Source organism: Zalophus californianus, chromosome 5 (genome assembly GCF_009762305.2).
Source record: "Zalophus californianus isolate mZalCal1 chromosome 5, mZalCal1.pri.v2, whole genome shotgun sequence".
In the NCBI taxonomy this organism is placed as follows: Eukaryota; Metazoa; Chordata; class Mammalia; order Carnivora; family Otariidae; genus Zalophus; species Zalophus californianus.
Window position 1 is genome coordinate 129,008,077 of NC_045599.1, and position 19,362 is coordinate 129,027,438.

General features: G+C 42.9%; 1 protein-coding gene across 7 annotated transcripts in view; it reads right to left on the reverse strand.

Annotated features, from left to right (window-relative positions):
• The window catches only part of PDZD2 (PDZ domain containing 2), a 343,304-nt gene that overhangs the window by 84,375 nt on the left and 239,567 nt on the right, over positions 1–19,362 (reverse strand). For all 7 annotated transcript variants that reach the window (XM_027604791.2, XM_027604788.2, XM_027604789.2 and 4 more), the window contains one exon: positions 4,675–5,176. In XM_027604791.2, the coding sequence (XP_027460592.2) occupies positions 4,675–5,176 (502 nt within the window). The remainder of the gene's footprint in view (positions 1–4,674; positions 5,177–19,362) is intronic.

Consider the following 19,362-nt stretch of genomic DNA (forward strand, 5'->3'; position numbering starts at 1 on the left):
CTGTCTAGACAGATGGCTCAAGCCTTTGCTTCCTTCTACATTGGCTTAAAGGGCAACGAGACTCTGTCAGCCTGTTGAGAAAAAGCCAAACCATGCAAAATTGGATGCTATGGACTTTTGTATTAATATTGTCGAAGTGCTACCCTTTCCTATAAAATGCCGATTACTGTGTGATGCTCACACATGCATCTCTTCACAGACGCAAAAAAAAAAAAAAAAAAGGATTTATTTACAAAACAGAGGTGGTACATTAAAGGGAGCTGTCTCGGCAGCATTTAAATGACCTCATCTTCTGCTGGAACCAAAAATAATATTTCACAATAGCATCTTTTCTCCAAATGTGAGAAGAAACATCATCCAACTAGAATTTTACTGCAGTAAATCGTCTGGCTCTAGTTGCAAACTTAGATCCTGAGACTGTTTGCCTATCCCTTCTTATTTAGAATGATCAGTAAGAAATAAAAAGATATGTTATCAGTGTCAGAGTTGAAGTTCCTGAGTCATCAGACCAAAACGTTCAGTTCACGGGTGAGGAGATGGAAGCTCAGAGGAAGAACATGGCAGCCCGATGTCCACGGAGCGGGGGATGGAAGAACGAGGGCTGGAACCTGGTGTCCCATCTCTCAGGCCTAGAGCTCTTGGGTGCCTTCATTAATAAACATCTACAGACCACCTGCAGGTGCAAGGCAGTGAGCCAGGACACAGAGACAAGTAAGGTCCTTGCCCTTCAAGTCTACCTGGGACACAACAAGCCACATGGTAGTTGGACTATGTGGGATTCATGCACTGATGAAGATGAGAAGCGGGCACTGCAGGAGCCCAAAGAGGAGACGCCTAAAGACGGGGCAGGTGGCAGAAGGGTCACAGAAGCCTCCTAGAGGAGTGTGTCATGGTGTTTCGTCCCCCAGAAACAGAAGAAGCTAAGCTACAAGGGGGACGGGAGGAGAACCGGGGCAGCAAGAGCAGCATCTGCAAAGGCTCCGAGGAGAGAGTGAGCATAGTCCTTTGGAAAAAATTGTGGCTGATTCAGCCCAAAGAGGAGAGGAAGAAAGCAGTGAGAGATGAAGGCAAAAAGTTAAGCAGGGACCATACAGGGAAAGGGTTCCTGTGTTTCACCAAGCTAAGGAGCTTGGGTATTACCCTGAAGATAAAGCGGACCCACCCAAAGGGCTTAAGCTGCAGTGTGTGTGAGGACGCACACACACGCTTGAGGCGCTCTCTTTAGAAAGGTCTCTCTGGTTGCTGTGGAGACAGTGGATGACGGGATGACAGTGGACAGTGGAATGGGTAGCAGAACATCAGGACTACCCATGTGGGAAATGAAAGCTGCTTGACCCAGACAGAAAGGGAGAGAGACCCCAAAGGGAGCCGGGGTTGACAGGACTTGGCGATCAACTGGACAGGGTGGAAGGAAGAGGGCAGCATTTCAGTTGACTCCAGGATGCCAACTGTCCCAATTTGCTGGGATGAAGGCATTTCCCAGGATGTGGGATTGTCAGCACAAAACCAGGGAAAGCTCTAGACAAACCAGGTGAGTAACTGCTAGTTGAATCTCAGGTTTCTGGCTTGGGCAACGTTACGGGTGGTGGAACCTGGAACACTGGAGCCAGCTTGGTGGTGCGGGAAAGTCATGCGTCAAGTTTTAGGCATGATGTGAAATACCCAAGATGGAGATATACTGCAGGCAGGTGGTAGAAGGGTTGGCGCGGGGGCGCTCAGGAGAGAGGTTGAAGGAGCAGACATGGACTGAAGAGGGACATTACCACATAGAAGGACAGAAGTTCACCCAGTGACCATGGGGGGAGGGCTTACTAGAATAGGACCATCCTCAGGCTGTTTCTGCTTGACGCAAACATCAGGGACAACCTAGGAGATGTCCTGGGTGTGACTCTCCTTCTGAGTTTCCTTCTCCTGCATATTCAGACCTGGGGCAGCCTTCCTGAGGTCTCTGCAGACCGCTTGCCCTGAACCACTCAGCCTTCCTGAGGTCTCTAGGGAGGAGGTCTGATACTGTACAGGTGAATTACATGTGTTAGGGTGAAACCACAAATGGACCCACAGACACACACACCCGCTATAAATCAATTCGCCTGGCTGGCAAATGGTAGGATTCTTTTTTTCACTATGATACGACTAAGTTGTATTTATTTTTTACCATGCTGCATTACAAAAATACACATCTGTAGTAAACAGGCTTGCAAGAACTTTCCCCTTGGATGAGTAATGGTCTTCGCTAGACAGGGAGTAAGGAACTCTGACCTCAGTTCTAAAATTGCTTATCTACGTCCTAGGAGATTATATTTTAGACAATGGGCCCAACTTTTGTAGTTTGAAAGATTAATCTGGTTGCATATGTATTATTATGTGTTGATATTTTATAGAAACATATGGTTTTTTAAAAAGAAGATATTTATTAGAGGAAACATGTTTCCTATAGTTCTGTTAAAGGGAAAGAGGATATGAAAACAAAGACTGAAGATTTATTTTTATGTAACAAATAACAGTCTATGAAAAAGAAGCATCCGACAAAAATGGTCTGAATGTTTATAAGCCTTTTCTGTAATTTATTAAGTCTTTGTAGATATATTAAATCATTAATAAAGCAGAAACGGAACAATGCTGACATGTTTAATCTCTCATTATTCAAATGCAATGGAATTTTTTTCCCCGAGGGCTTAAGAGGTAAATACCTGATTTTCGTTTTTCTGGAAATTCCATTTTAGCATGACCTTGGGCTCATCCTGGAGTAAAAATAAAAATCTGCTCAGTCCAAGAACCTACAGGACTTTCTGTGATGGTCTACTGGTCCCAATGTGGGGGCCACCTGGATGCAGGGGAAGCTGTGACGACCTACTTCTCGCCAACTGTATCAATCCTGGGTAAATGCATCAAACAATGGTGCTTCTGGGGCGGAAAAGGGTGTTAAAATATATTCATGCCTGAGAGGGTCTGTGGCCTATGCTGACTTTCTAAGATGGGAAGTATAACCCAGGGTCAATACTCAATCTACAGATTATGGCCAGTTGTGAAGAATGCAAATTCTGGCAGGTCTCTCCTTTTTATAGGCTTTAAAAAAAAAAAGTCCCAAAGTCAAAAGATCTAGTTTTTTTTTTTTTTTTTAAATCACCGTTTCATTCATATCTTCTTGGACATTTGACCTTGAGTGTAAAAACCAAGCAAAGAAACTCTGATATGTGTAGTCTTCAGATAGTCTAATCCAGAAATTCAATTTTACGTTATTGATTTAAGATGAGCAGAGAATAGTAGCCTCTTAAATTTTTTTTTTTTTTCTTTTAAAGTCGTTTCCAAATTATTTCCACTGTGTCCTAGGTCAAATGAAAGCCTGTTTGTTTGGACTGTATATGAGATTCAATCTCTTTTGGTAACTTAAACCTTCAAAATGATTAAGAGAACCAACACTTCCTAATTTATTCACTCTAGGCTTTCTGTGTATTCATAATTTAATCATTAGGAGAACAAGTCATATCCAAGTAGAGTATTACCAATAAGAAACACATTATAATCTTTTTATTGCCCCTAATTCTTTTTTGAGGGGGACCATAAAGTTTGTAGAAAATCATTGATAGAGACATTACTTTTTTCTTCTTCATTTACACATTCCATCTACAAATCATGCCTCTCTGGGTAAGGCTTTATGAAGATCACTGAGATCCTCAGATGAAGGAACATGGTCCCCTGAGAGAGGGGTCATTTTAATTCCTCTCCTCCCATTATACAGATTAGCTATGATTGCAGAAATATGCATGAAACAGACTTACTAGAAATTCTATTCACTGCCAGGTTACCATTTCAGCAGCCTTAAAAGCTGAACTTGATATTTCTTCTGTGCCCATTTTCTATCTTTCCAACTTTCTCTTTCATCCCGAAAGGGTGTCTCCTGGAGGGACTCAGGAAACCAGTCAGAAACCCTGTAGTAAGTTACTGCTTCATTAGAAACCCACAAGAGTATCTGCCAAGAGGATTCTTGGAAGGAACATACTTACCCCAAAGAAATATCACTTCAAGAGAGAATGTTGGTTATAATGAAGGAGATGATTTGAGCCTAGAAATGCGCCCATTACCATTCAGAGTACACCACATCTGCTTTGCCTTTAGGGAAGACCAACCCTGACCATCACAGCTGGATATCACAGTATCAGAGATTTCTGTGAAATTTCCAACCTTCACTGGAATTCAGCAATTTAATAATATAAACCCATAAAAATGTCACTGGTTTTGAAGTGTTAAAAAGAAAAGCAGATGCTTCTCTGCATGGTGAATATCCTTCCTGTGTAATACTGAGGCTTGAATGTTCATGCTATCAGCTGCCACCAGGAATTCTTGGCCTTGCTGTGGCAATTCCGCCGGGGATGGTAGTGATAAATAATGATGCAGTTCAAGTACTTTATCTGGGCCTCATATGACTCAAATTATACCACAGAAGGCCTGAATTTTCCACTTAGGATCACTCAACTAGCTCTTTATTTAAGTAGGATAAAATGACTTGGATTTTTGTTGTTGTTGTTGTTATTGTTATGTCCTCTGACTATTTATCATAATAAATGTGTTGGCTTCTAAATACAAGGCCATCTTAGATATATTTTCTAAGCCTTAAAAGCAACTTCAACAGGATTTCTTTTAAAATTCAGGTTCTATAATCAAACCAAAGCTTACCCGTGCCAGGCAGTCACTTGATTGGAAGTCTGTCTTCCCAGATTTTGAGAAGCGGCGTTTGTCATTGCTTGTGGGTAGAGAAGCATCTGTCTTTGGAATGCTATGCTCTGTCCCTCTGTCTGCTTCTGAACTGTCTAGATGGGATCCAGCCAGTTCCTTGAGAGATTCTGGGCCATTTTCTAGCTCAAAAGCATGACCATTTCCAAGTTCAGGGTCTGGGCCATTGTCCAGCTCAGAGATGGGGTCATTGTCCAACTCACAGCCAAGGCTGCTCTTGGGTTCTTCAGTGGTCTTCTGGATAGAAGGCCTGGAAATGACCCCAAACTTTCTTGCTCGTTTCCCCTTTTTCACAGTTTGGTCACCCAGCTCCAAGGTAGGTGTCTCTCCTGGTTCAGAGCTGTTGCTACTGTTGCCATTATAAGGAGAATGGACTTTGTGCTTGAAGCGGCGCAGCATGATCAGGTAGATAAAGCCGCCATTCCAGCACTGCTCAGCCAGGTAACTGCAACAAACACAGAGGTGCTGGTTAAAACCCTCAAAACATCCTTCTTGACCAGTGCATCGGGCTGACACATTCAGCAGCCCACACAGGACCCATGTGATGAATACCCTGCCCAAGCAATTGAGGTACTAAGCTTCCTCAAGAGACTCAATACTCCATTCTTTTAATCTACATAATTGCTGATGCTAAAAATAACCCCCAAACAAACCCAAACCCCCATGAACTAGAAATTACTACTGAAAATACCCTAGGGTAGGTAGTTAGAAATGGGTTTTTCTATTCACAGAGCCAATTCTAATATATGATTAAAAAAACAGTAATTCTCCATTTCCTCAACAATTTCTTACATCAGAATTATGCTAGCCTCCCATTCACATAGTTTTAAAATTAAGAAAAAAATTTTTAAGTGAACTCTGCCCAATGTGGGGCTTGAACTCATGACCCTGATATCAAGAGTCGCATGCTCTATGGACTGAGCCAGCCAGGCACTCCTCCATTCATATAGTTTTGCCACAATTACTCTGCAAGTCCCCAGGGTAAAGAATAGCAGAAATCGATTCAGAGAAAAGTAAGGTTTTGCTCTTAGGATCAAAATATCAACTGTACAACAAGAACCTCTGCCTCACAGCATTAAAGTGATAAAAGAGTAGAGTGGGGAGGGGTGTTGGCTGGTATCAAGATGCAACTGGTAGGGCGCCTGGGTGGCTCAGTTGGTTAAGCGACTGCCTTCGGCTCAGGTCATGATCCGGGAGTCCCGGGATCGAGTCCCGCATCGGGCTCCCTGCTCAGCAGGGAGTCTGCTTCTCCCTCTGACCCTGTTCCCTCTCGTGCTCTCTATCATTCTCTCTCAAATAAATAAATAAAATCTTTAAAAAAAAAAAAGATGCAACTGGTAAATAAGCACTGCATTAAATGAGCATCAAGTTCACTTCCTGATAATGGTTCTAGTTTGGGTTGTTCCTGGAGCACAAGGAGTGTCATTTTCAGTCTGGGTATCGCATTAAGAGGAACCCCAACATAATGAGAAACATGCAGACATAGGGTGACGGAGACAAAGAAGGCTTTTGGAAACTGTGTCAACCAGGAAAAGTGAGAGGAAAGAGGGATCTTAGCTCAACGAAGACAAGCCAGGCTTAGTTGCATTTCATGTACTGAGGAGTGCCAAACACTCAGAAGCGGGAAATAATATAAATGAGATGATGCATGTGAAGACTGACACACAATAACTGCTCCAGATCTTAAGGAATAACCATAAATAGAACATCAAAGGAGATAAGTAATTAGTGGTGTTCAGGACCATGAAAGCTTTAGCAAAGAAAACACACTTGCTCAAAGTCAGGAAACCAGGCTGGGCTAGACCCTCCACTCATGCCACCCAAGATAAGGAAACACACACCCCAGATGAACCCAGGGAAATGCTTTCACCATGGAATGTTGCCACATTCTACACATCACCCGGTCATAAGCAAAGAATGTCAACAACCAAATCCTTAATGAGCTGGACCTGCTTCCAGTCTTCATGTGCCCCCAGAGAGGGGGCCTGGGGCTTTGTTGCCTATGTCCTCAATAAGTGAAAAGCAGAGAACTTTTTCAAGTATACCAAGCTTGCTGCTCTCCCTCCAGGCCTGAAGCTCAGACCTGAGAGCTGGGGCAGTTAGTATGCAGGAAGGAGCCAGGTTATAAGGAGAGGGGACCAGCTGTGTTTGAAATGTACTAAATTCTGAGCCAAAGCCATATATCACTCATACCTAATGGTCAGGTTAATGCAACAGTGTCAGTCTCACTGAAGAAGAGAATAATTCTGAATTTTTACCATGGAGTACAGCGAACAAGAGAGACAGGTCCTCAAACAACCACCAAAGTCAGTAAAAACTTTCTTTGATCCCGGGCTATAAACCATGGTAATGAACTTACACATGAAAGCCAGGTAGATAAAGGTTACCACACAGACCTCGGGTTGTTCTGTGCAATGCAATGAGATGAACAGGTAAAGAGCAGTCCACTAGAGACTAGTAAATGAAAATCAAACTTGGTTCTCAGCACAATTTTTCCACAATGTTTAGATTTCATTTTCTTGAGTTGTGTATTTTTTTTTTCCACCCTGGAAAAATCTCTGTAAAGGTATAAAATCTTAAGAGTAGTTATTAGCCAGGTTGTAAGGGTTTCTTTGAGCAAATCACTGCTCTTAATGTAAGACATATACCAGATGTTATGAAGAACAGTGCAGGGTAGTAAAAACAGGACCAGGGAGAGAATCAGACACCCAAGTTCTCATTCTGGTTTTGGCCTAACTGTGTATAACTATGGTGATTATACTAAATTTTCATCAACCTACAAACAGAGAGATAAAATGAAGTATATCCCTATAATGGAATATTATTTAGCAACAAAAAGAATGAAGTATCTGTTCTAACTTACGTGAAGCTTGAAAACATGAGGCCAGGTGAAAGATGCCAGACCACAAAAGGCCATATGTCACTCCATTTATAGGACGTGTCCAGAATAGGCAAATCCATAGAGACAGGAAGTGGATCCATGGTTGCCAGGAGCTGGGGGGAAGGGAGAGCTGGGACTGCTAACAGGTACAGGATTTTTTGGGGGTGATGGAAATGTTGTGGAATTAGTGGTGATGGTCGCACAGCATAGTGAATATACACACTGAATTGTACACTTAAAAAGAGTGAATTTTATGTGCTGTGAATTCTGTCTCATTTAAAAAACAATAGCAAATATAATAATTCTGGCCAAGTTTTGAGTTACTTCTTTGAGTAGGTGCTCCTTAAGAACACTCTTTACAGAAGAAGAAACTGAAGCTCAGAAATACTAGCTATGTGGGCGCCTGGGTGGCTCAGTTCACAATATATGCCCCTTGTGGTGGGATACAGTGAAGCTCCCTATTTTACTTGTATCGTTTGCTTGGATACGCTGTTGCAAATAAGGCAGAACCTCACTAACTTGTAAGCTCAGTGGGTTAGGCGACTGCCTTCGGCTCGGGTCATGATCCCGGAGTCCCGGGATCAAGTCCCGCGTCGGGCTCCCTGCTCGGCGGGGAGTCTGCTTCGCCCTCTGACCCTCTTCCCTCTTGTGCTCTCTATCTCTCTCAAATAAAAAAGAAATACTAGTTATGTGCCCAGGTTCACATAACTGCCAAGTGGTCAACCCAGGCCCTCCTGCTTCCCAAACCCCACGTGCACTGTACACTTGTGGTGTTTCAGTCACCCTAGTGTCCTCATTTGTAACATGAGGGTGTTAAAATGGGTCATCTCCAAGTTGCTTTTACATTTTAATAACTGTGAATGCTAGTTTCTTGGGAAGACTTCTGGGGATTAAAAGAGCAGGCCATCCGGAAGGTACTAACCCAGTACCAAGGCCAAAACAGCACCTGGGACAACAGAAACGTTCCTTTTTTAGGTCCAAGTTGTCCTAGGTCTCCTGGGCATTTACCATCAGTCGGAAGAAGATCCTACCTGGAGAGGCAATTCTTTTACAATTGCTTTGAGGATTCTATCTTTTGCATTAAAAACTCCGAACAATTTGATGGGTTCTGTGCAGAGACCTTCTTTTCAGTGTCGAAAAGGCAGGCCCATTGACTCAGAGCATAGGATCTTGGATATTTCTACTCTCATGGAAGCTCCAAGAGCCTTGTTACTGAGATTATTTTATTCTTTCTACAGGGTCCTTGCTCAACAAAATTACAAAGCAAGAGGAGTTTATCTTCAATTTGGCACCATCTCCCCATCGTCGCCTGACTTCCTAGCAATAAATAAGGCTCTGACACCTTCAGGGAACTATATGACAGGTTATTTTATTCCTTCCTGGATACTGACCCTTCTAAGGTCATCCCGAAGACAAAGTGTAATGAATGAACTATGGATACCACAGCAACTTGGTGAGAAGACTTTTAGGCAGGGGGTAGTTTTCTTGTAGTTCTTCCAATCACCTTATCTGTAATGCCTCCACATTCCCTATCCGTCCATACCGAAATGACTTACCTAACTTTTCCAGCACTTTCCTAGCTAATTCATACTTCCAAATCTCTGTTTCTATTCAAAAGAATTCCTACCCACCATTAGACTCTAAATTTCCAAGTCAGTCTTTGAGAAAGAAGAAATGGAACACAATCCTGGTCCAGAAAAATAGGTCTCGTCTTCAACAACAGGTAAAATTAACCTTTCAGAAGCTTCTCTACCGTATAATTACTTTTTGGTTTCTCCCCAAAATTTGAAAGTGTCCTCTGGCATATGAAGTTATTAATTCAATTCAATTAAAATGTATTTGATTTTGACCATCCCAGGATAGTCCATACCCATATGGAGCATATCCAGAAATGAAATTCCAAATTCCAGCCCAGAACCCTCCCTCTGAAATGTGTTGAGGTTCCTCACTTCACTTGGTCTTTGCAAGCATCTTTTGCGACTAAATCCCTTCCCACCTCCCTTTCCCCTCAAAATGTGCTTTGAAAGAAAGAAAGAAAGAGAGAGAGAGAGAGAGAGAGAGAGAGAGAGAGAGAGAGAAAGAAAGAAAGAAAGAAAGAAAGAAAGAAAGAAAGAAAGAAAGAAAGAAAGAAAGAAAGAAAGAAAGAAAGAAAGAAAGAAAGAAAGTAAGTAAGTTAGTTTTGAGCACCTCCTCTGTTTCTTGATCGTCTGTCCTAATTCTGGAGTCTGGGCTCTCCAGAGGTGGGAGGCCTAGGAAGGGTCGGCAGGTGAGGTTGGGTGCTAGGAAAAGCTGGAGGGATAAAGTTTCCTGGAGTTTAAAGAATAAGGACAGCCAGGGAGGAGATGAGAGAGAGGCAAAGAGAGATAGGTGTTAGAAGGCCAACGACACACATTATTTACCCATGCCCCAATTCTATCAAAAGGCGGCTTGAGGTAGCTGTGCAATTTTGAAATTCTAGACTGTTTTGCCAACGTCCTCAGAGGAAACAATCTCTATGTGCCTCTGCAAATCCTCTAGGGCATCTGGCCATCAATTATTGACGCCTGGTACATAGTGTGAACCCACAGAGGGGTGTTGCCAGGCAGAACCATTGGTGTATATGTATGTGTAATTCAGAGTAATTTGGATCACCACCCCTGGGCATTGGCCTGTACCACAATGCCATGAAAACACTGTATAACTCAGACAACATAAAAGAATTCTAGAACTCAGACTTTTCTGCAAAGCAGACATTCTTACTTCATCTGAGTAAGTCCGGGCCCCAGTATAGACAATAGGAGAACAAACACTCTTGGCAAGACGTTTCTAGATGAGTTCCTATGATGGGGTATGAGGGTTACAGAATGGGACTACCTGCTAATAGCCACTCTGTCTAGCACACAGGACGGATGGAGATCAATTGTTCTTGCCCATGACTGCCTCTTGCCTTAGAAGCAAGGGGGAGGCTAAGAAGCTGTTTGTGTTCCTTTGAAAACCTGCTAAGCCTAATTAACCCAGAGGGCTGTCTGAGGTTGTAAATCTGTAGGTTCCCAGAGGAGAATGGGTTGAGAGGAAGTGTTAAATATATACAGATTAATTTCCCAGTGAAGTCTTGGCTGGGAAACGGAGGGAGGCAAGTTTGGACAGCTCTGTAGGAGCAGGTGGGAAGATGACAAACATTTCCTGGAGAACCAGATTCCCCAAGGGCAGTCTCTCTCAGGTGCTGCCTCCCAGCTACTTGATATTTCAGGCTTATTTCTCCCCAGTTCCACAACCTTCCCTGGAATGAGCCAAAATTTCTTTCGGGGACTCTGTAGGCAGAATTTTTGGGCTGTATATTGTACTGAGAAGAGTGACTGCTATCCCTGTGTGCTCATATAGACATTTCTGAAAACAAATCCACCTACTTCTTTGCTAGGACAGTGAGAGAGAAAGTCAGCCCCGATTAGGTGGAAGAAGATGGGGCTCAGGTACCAGCAAGGCTCTGAAAACAGACCGGAGTCTAGGCTTAGAGTGTAAGTGAATAGAACACCGTATTCCAACTGCTGTGTGAGGGAGGTGACTGATGCAGCCCAGTTTTGCTGATTCTCACCTCCCTCTCCAGCATCAACAGCTGGGGGTCAGCAACTCTTTCCTCTTCTCCCTCATCTGGAGTTGAGAACAGAGAATATGAATATAGGAATCCGTTCTCTTGTTACAAAATCTGTATTTAATTATTTTTTATCATACAACTTGGATTGGGAAACACAAGTTGATAGTGAAGAATAGGGTAAATATTTATTCAAGAATTTTTTCTGAACTATGATACAATATTAGCCATTCAAACCCAACCCAAATTATTAGCTACCAAAACTTGCCACCACCACATAGCTTAGCCGTAAAATTTAAATCATACCCATCTCTACACCAGGACAGAGATCCCTGTTGCCCTGAAGGGAATTGGGGCAAATATGCTGATACTCTGGCTACTGCTATTTCTATGACTAATAAACTGTCTTTCATCTTTGGTCCAAGAATCTCATGCTTTCTGCCCGCATTCATGAAACTGGCAGGCCAACTTGGTTAGCTTACTAGTAGAGTAAAATCATAGGTCTTGACATATAGCAGGAGAATACACAGGGTTTATAATTGGAACTGCTCCCCAACTTTGAACTTATAGCAGGAGCTTAATGATATATTTTTTCTTGACACCAGCGACTAAGAAATAAAAACTACGCATCTTAAACCAACCAATACTGAATCTTTAAGGCATATCAGATAGAGGTGAAATATACTAAGAAGAGTCAGAAAGAGGGTAGGTGTTCTCCCCTCTGATCTACAAACACTGATTAAATTCAGTGCATCACCTCAAAGGCAGAAGCCACATTTGTGTTCAGTAGTGTTAAGTGTACTCCCTTCCTCCTTTTCCTTACTGGAATTCCATTTCCTGCAACCCCTGGCTGTAATATCCACTTCTGTGAGGAAGCAGAGCTGGTTCTCTTTCTGTTTCCTGCTAAGAGCTTCTGGATGTAAAGGGATGGGGGTGGCGGGGACACAGCAGAAAAACACTGGATAAAAAGCAGCTAAATCATATGATTAATGGAAAAAGTTGTTTTGACTTCCTAGCAATAAGGTATCATTGATTTTCATATTTATCTTAGAAATTCACTTCTCAAACTAACAAGCATGATTTAAGTAGCCTCTACGCTAGGATGCACTACACATTTTCAACTCCAGTACAGATTAACAGCAACGAAGCAGAGCTCTGGTCCTTTCCAACATATAGCAACAGGTTTACAAGAAGTTCCAGTTTTCTTCAAAAGTTTTCATGCATCTTATTTCTGCACAAATCAATAAAAGGTTTTTTAAAGCCACCATCTACCTTGTTGAAAACAGAAACTCAGAAGCTAAATTAAGTAGAACATTCCTGATCAGTGATGAGAACGGGCCTAATAAAACATACTACAGAGATACTGGCCCTTAAAAGAGAACTTCCAGGCTTCTCTTTGCAACTGACTGCATTTCTTTATTAAATTACTGTGAGTGAATCAGGGTTTCTTATAACTATATGAGATCAACTTGCAGCCTATATAGAATCAAATCAGAACTCCAGCCTCGCAGCTTGGCTAAATCATCCTGATGATGGTCACATTTTCCCTGGGGGGGGCAGAAGGAATGCTGGGAAAGTCAGACTTGGCTGTGCATGAATGAGTCAGTCTCACCTCATGAGCGGAGTGATGAGCTCAGAAAATGTACATGGGAACTCATCACTTTTTTCTTTTATGACATAAAGCTGTTGTTTTGTTTATAAAATCACCACGTGCTCATTACAAAATCATTCATTCATTCATTCATTCAACAAATAGTTCTTGAGTACCTATTATATGCCAAGCACCGTGAGGCATTTGGGGGTACAGCGGTGAACAAAACGATGCCTGTCTTTGTGAAGCTTACTATCTAGAAGGGGGAGATTGGCAATAAACAATAGCCCTGTTAAAGCATCCAACTATATCATATGTGAGAAGGTGAGATGTGTTATGGAAAACAGAAAACACTGAACAGGATAAAGAGCATCAGGCACGCCAGGAGTTGGAAGAGCCAGGTTGTAATTTTAAATTCTGCACCTGAGGTGGCCCCACTGGGAAGAAGAACACACCGAGCAAAGACTTGTGGAAGATGAAAGAGTTGGCCGGGCCACCACCTGGGAGAAGACTGTTCCAGATAGAGGCAAGAGCCAATGCAAGAGTGGTAAACTGGAAGCTGGCCTGCTGTGTTTGAGGAATAGGAGGGTTTGGGACAAGGGGCGAGCAAGGAGGAGAGCAACAGGAGATAAGGTAACAGGGACTGGTTTAGGGAAGGCTGTATAAGCTTCTGTAAAGACTTTTGTGGGAAAGAGTTTTGAGCCACAAAGTAATGTGATATGTACTATGTTTTAAAATGATCCCCTTTGTTTCTGTGTTGAGAATAGACTGGGGTGGAGGCAAGGGTAGAAGGAGGGAGACCAGATGGAAGATCATCTTCAGAAATTCCAGCCGGAGATAAGCTCAACTTTAGAGTAGCCGTGGGGATGGTAAGAAATGGTCAGAATCATGATCAGTCAGTTTTGAAGGCAGAGTCAATAGGCTGTGCCTTTGGCTCTGACAGAGGGTGTGAGAGAGAGGGAGAGGTGGTGTATGGCATCTAAGTATTTGGCTTTAGCAACTAGAAGGGTGGAGCCGCCATCACCTGAGCTGGAAGAGCAGTCTTTTGGGCTTGGGGCTCTCTGACCTAGTCTGCATGCATAGATCCACCCTGGAGTTAAGTTCTGGACATGCTGAACTTGAGAAGATCACGTGGGCAGCTAGATATCTAAATCTGGACTTTGGAGCAGAGGACTAGTCTGGAGAGAGAAATTTGGGAGATGCAAGACTATTAATAGTATTTTGAGACCCCAGAAGATAAATTCCTTTGGGTAGATTTTCTGGGTCCAAGGTGTTTGCTGGTCAAGAGCATATTCAAGGGTTTCCTATGTAATTCTAAAATTCTAATCTTTCCTCTTGAAAGGGGGTAACAACTTAGAATCTCAGCAGTAGTGTCTTAGAGAACTGTTTGTTCCTTCATATTGTCACTTTTTAATCTTTGCCAGCCTGATAGTCAAAACCTACCTCATGTCATAATTTGCAAATCAGTGATGACTAGTGAGGTCAAAATTCTTATTAGTCATTTGCCTTCTTTGAAAATTGCTTACCTATGCTCTGTTTGTGAAGATCTTCATATTAGTATCCCCCTAGCATGGTGGCTGTCACTTACTAAGCACCATAATAAAAATGACTGGTCAATGAGAATTTCTATTAAAAAATCCTTTTTAAAAAAATGACTTTATGGAGGCACACTTTGCACGGCAAATAATTCATCCATTTCAAATGTACAATTCAGTATTTTTAGGAAATTTACCAAGTTGTGCAACCATCACCATAAATCAGTTTTAGAACATTTTCATAACCCCATTAAGATCCCTCATGCCCATTAGGGTTAATGCCCATTCTCAGCCCACCACTTTCTGTTTCTACAGGGCTGCCTCTTCTAGCCATTTCATATAAATGGAATCATATAATATGTGGTCTTTTGTTTCTTGCATCTTCAAAACAATCTCTTTTTACTAGGTTCTTAGTTACCAGTCTTTATGTCCTTCTGCATTCTCTCTGCCATTTACCCCTTAGAAAAATCTTGATTCATGCAGACATGCCCTTTTGATGATATCTCTCCCCTTTTCCTTCAGATCATACCTGATTATCCTGAGGAGATAGCCCTCATGGGACCTGTTAGCACCTCATCTATCCTGTCTCATATAGCCACCATGCCTTCCAGTTTAGGCTATGGAAACTCCTGGTAGCCTCTCCTACCTTTAAAAATTCTCATGCAACTGCACTTAAGTGGAGTACGCACTCCTTCTCATTTGGTCTCCTAGATTTTCCCCCACTGTTCCACTGTTATCATAAACCAACTCTGCTTCAAAAGGAAATCTTTCTGGGGCGCCCGGGTGGCTCAGGCAGTTGGGCATCCAACTCTTGATTTCAGCTCAGGTCACAATCTCAGGGGTATGGGACTGAGCCTGACTTCAGGCTCTGCTCGGTGGGGAGTCTGCTTGAGATTCTCTCTCTCTCTCCCTCTGCCCCTCCCCCTGCCGCTCTCTCTAAAATAATACATAAATCTTAAAAAAAAAAAAGGAAATCTTTCCTCATTAACAGTAACAAGGCAAAAGCTCCAGATACCATGCTAATGTAGTAGTATATAGTATGTATCATATGTTAATATATTCATGTTACTACACATTCACATCAGCAGCATTTCATTTTTAACTTTCTCCATGTTATTTTTGTCTAGGCCAGATTACCAGCACCAGATTATTATAAGACCCAGAGTCTTTTCTGTACTTCCTTTGCCTGGATTGGTGTTAATGAACCTTCTATAGCTCCCCTATCTCTTGCTCCCTGGCCAGCCAAAGACACTTCATATCACAGAGGTCTTTGCTAGGATGTGCCCCTGAGAGCTGAAGATGGGCCGGGTCTGAGACACACAAAATGCAGGGATGCCTTCTGCCTGTCTTGAGTTTTGCCTGATGTCCAACTTCCCAGCCTTGCTAGGTGCATTTCCTATGGCAATTCCTACACTTCCCTCTGTGTGGTGCTGCCCTTGGCCTTGCCTTGAAAGAGGCTTTGATCAATGCTCAAGGATTACTGAAGCCAGACCATGTCCTAGAGATTATGTTCAATTTGTTTTCCTGCTTCAGGGCCACCAAGCCCTGAGAAATGTGTCAAAGATGACGCAGGGACTCAGTTCCATATTGCCCTTGCCTCCATTTCCAAGTTCCTCCATGGTGAAAACCATTGAGAGCTATGAGACTTAGTAACACACATTCTCCCTTTCTTTTCCTCTTCCCTAAAACCAACCAAATCTGAGAGTTCACAACAGCCAGTCACCCACGAACTCTCACACTGCACCATTCAAATGGCAGCCACCCTCTTCCCCTTCCCCAGAGGTGATACTAAGGGGTCTACCCATCTCAGAATGGACATGATGCTACTCGTACACTCATTCAAACACTGATGAAATGTCTGGACCCTCCAGTTCCCTCCCCTTTCAAGTGGCTCCAGCTCCATCTTGAAACAATTTCCCCAGTTTGCCTCAATCCTTCCAGGGTCTGTTCCATTGGCTTGGCCAGAGCCTGCCCTCACCTCATGCCAAGGCTGGTTTCACTTATGTCAAAACAGCTTCCATCAAGATAGTGGGCTTCTTTTCCAAATTTCTTTCACTGTTTTGAAGTCAGCAGAGAAGAGATTAAGAAATTGCAAAATGAGTACCTCAATCGGTGTGTTCCAGCTAATGTCACACACTGTTCTTTTCTTGAATCTCTTCTATACAGTGTACTGAGAATTTTTTAAAGATTGATTTTCTTTTCTTCTTTTTCTTTCTTTTCCAAGGCTCTCTGGCAGGCAGAGCTGGGCTGGACAGTTCTCATAATCTACAAAGGTTCCTGTACACTGGCTTTGTAAGTTTTGCAACATTCTTCTCTAAACAAAGGATGCTCCTAAGAAGCTGGATTTGTTGGATATTTTCCCTCTTGTTCATCCATCTGAATGATCCTCTAGGATTCCTCCTGGTTTGGAAGACTTTGATTACAAGAAAGCCAGATCAACAGAACTCTGGCCTAGAGCAACAGATAAGCCAAGTCCTTACAGATATGGACAGAACAATTTAAAAATCCTGGCTTCCAATCAGTGCATTCTTCATATTGACCAATTTGAACTGTGGCATCATTGAGTATCTCTGTGGCCCTTGGTTCTTAGTTTATGTTCAGACAAGGAACATACAGAGGCATTTGTATTCGTCTACTATTTTTTAAGATAACTGCATGTTAAGCATTAAAGAAACCTTAAATTATCGGATGTATAAGCATTAATGTTGATATGAAAATGTAAAACTTGCTTTTAATGGTCTCTTTATATTAAAAGCTCCAAAAACTAACATGAGTTATAATAGACAAGGGGTGAATGCCAATATTAAGTTGTAACTACATGCTGTACTGAGTTAACTGTATGCGCACTTTAACTCATTTCAGTATAAAGCAACCCTATTAAGGTTGACATTATGTATGAGTCATGTTTTAGAGAGGAGCAAACTGAGGCTTAGAGAGAATAACTTGCCCAGGGTCACAGAGGTGGCGGGGTGGAGGTGGGATTCAAATTCCCATCTGACTGCAAACAAACCCAGCCAGTGACCTTGGGATTCACTGTGGTAAAGCCTCATCCTAATGTTGGGCATTATGACAAGGTATGGATGAAGGTAAAGGGCTACAACTTCTAACAGCCAAGAGAAACCTCTCCCCACTTCATTTTCCTGGTATGTTAACACCCAAAATACGTGCCACACCCATAAGAAAAGGCCCCTAAGGAAAACAAGAGGTATTTTCAGGCAGGCCCAGAAGGCAGGTTAGTATTTGGGAGGGGTGGGTGGTTTCCTGGGGTGTGGGTGAAGTGGCCAGCTCTCATTCCATTTCTCAGGTATGAGCTGAGACAGTCCCCAAGATTTCTGGAAACGTGGAGGCAATATTTGCTTAGATTAGCTAGAATCAGAGGATTAAGGAACCAACTTGGCCCCCAGCCCAGCCAAGGCCAAACAAAATGGCTAACACCAGCTATGCCCTCCAGTGCTGGCCTCTCCTTCAGGTGGTCTCTGGAGCTCAGTCATCGCCCTCGCTCCCCACAGTGCCCTCGCTCCAGACCAGTGCTTCTCAAGTAGAACTATGCACTGGACAACTTTCCTTTCACGAGGAACTGCCCCTCCTGATTGCAGGCAGTCTGTGCACACCTTCTGGCCTGTTGTTCTGAACTCTTGTCCCTGTGGATTCTTGTATGAGATAATGTGCTGTCAAGCAGTGATGGGCTGACACGGATTAGAATAAGGAAGAGGCAGGCAAATCTCTGGGCTGAAGTACCACTCAGATGTCCCTTCAAGTTAAGGACTTGCTGTCCAGCTGGTGAGGAGTGTGTTAGCTCTGATCTTCATCAGAGTCCGCCTCGGCTTTCAAGTCAAGGTCATACGGGGGCAGTTCCTGACCAATGGTGAGCAAGATGGTATGGGGCCAAGGACAGGGTACCTCAAGATGGGCCACTTGGGTGTGAAGATTATTTTGAATTAAAAAACAATTAAAACTCTGAAGATTCAGGAAAAGCTCTTTACCTCCCCCACAATTGCCTAAAAAGAATTTAGATAGACGACCTGCTCCCGGAAGAGAGCTATCAGCATAGATAACTACATTATACTATGAATCAGATATGGTGCACAGGGAGGAACCTAGCAAGGCCTGTTTGATCAAAGCCTCTATGTCCCATTGTTTCTGAGTGGCCCAGAAAACATTTATTTACCAAACATTCACTGTTTTTCATCTTCCTGTGAATTGCCTTCCCTACTTTTGAAATCCCAGACCGCTACCTCCTTCTGCTTAGTTCATCTATACCTCATTGTGTCTGTCTTTGGAATTTCCATGTCTGTGTGGATTCCTTGTATGCTATTAAATTTGACGTTCTCCTGTTAATCTGCCTGATGTCAATTTGATTCTTAGTCCAGCTAGAAGGACCCTTGAGACAGGATAGTCTTGCTTCCTGACAATGGGGAGATGAGGCCTGGCCATTTCTACACTCCAGGCACATTTTGCCTAGAGCTCCCTGTTGGGCTGATGGGCTTTGTCAGGTGGGCAGCATGGTGTATGGCTCCCTTGCCCAGTGCTGCTTTCTCCTGTTTCCTTTCACAGGTGTTATCCCCACAAACATTTTGCACTCTTAGCTCTAACTCAGCATCTGCTTCCTGGAGAACTCAATCTGAGCGAAAGCAATATAATGAGATTAACAAAGTATTTCCCCAAAAGGAGATGATGGGAAATAACAGTAACCAAAAAAGGTCTTTTAGGGATGGGTAGGACTCAGCTAACTGGGTATAGAAGCAGCCAGCAGAGCATTCTTGAGAAGTTAGATGAATGGAATTCACAAATATTTCCTTTAACCTGCTGGAAAAACCGAAGGGCAAAAAGCTCCTTCTGCAAAGGAGCTCCTTTGGATTAGGATTCTCTTTACTCATTACCCAAACAACTTCACCAAAATTCAGCTCAGTATCAAGTATTTGGAGCAAGATTATGCTTCGTTCATGTGTCAGCACTGCTACTTGGGCCCGTGGGCAAGACATTTAACCTCTGAGACTAACCCCTCAGTCTCACAGACCTATGGTGTCACCGGGAGGATTCGAGAGGATAAGGGACT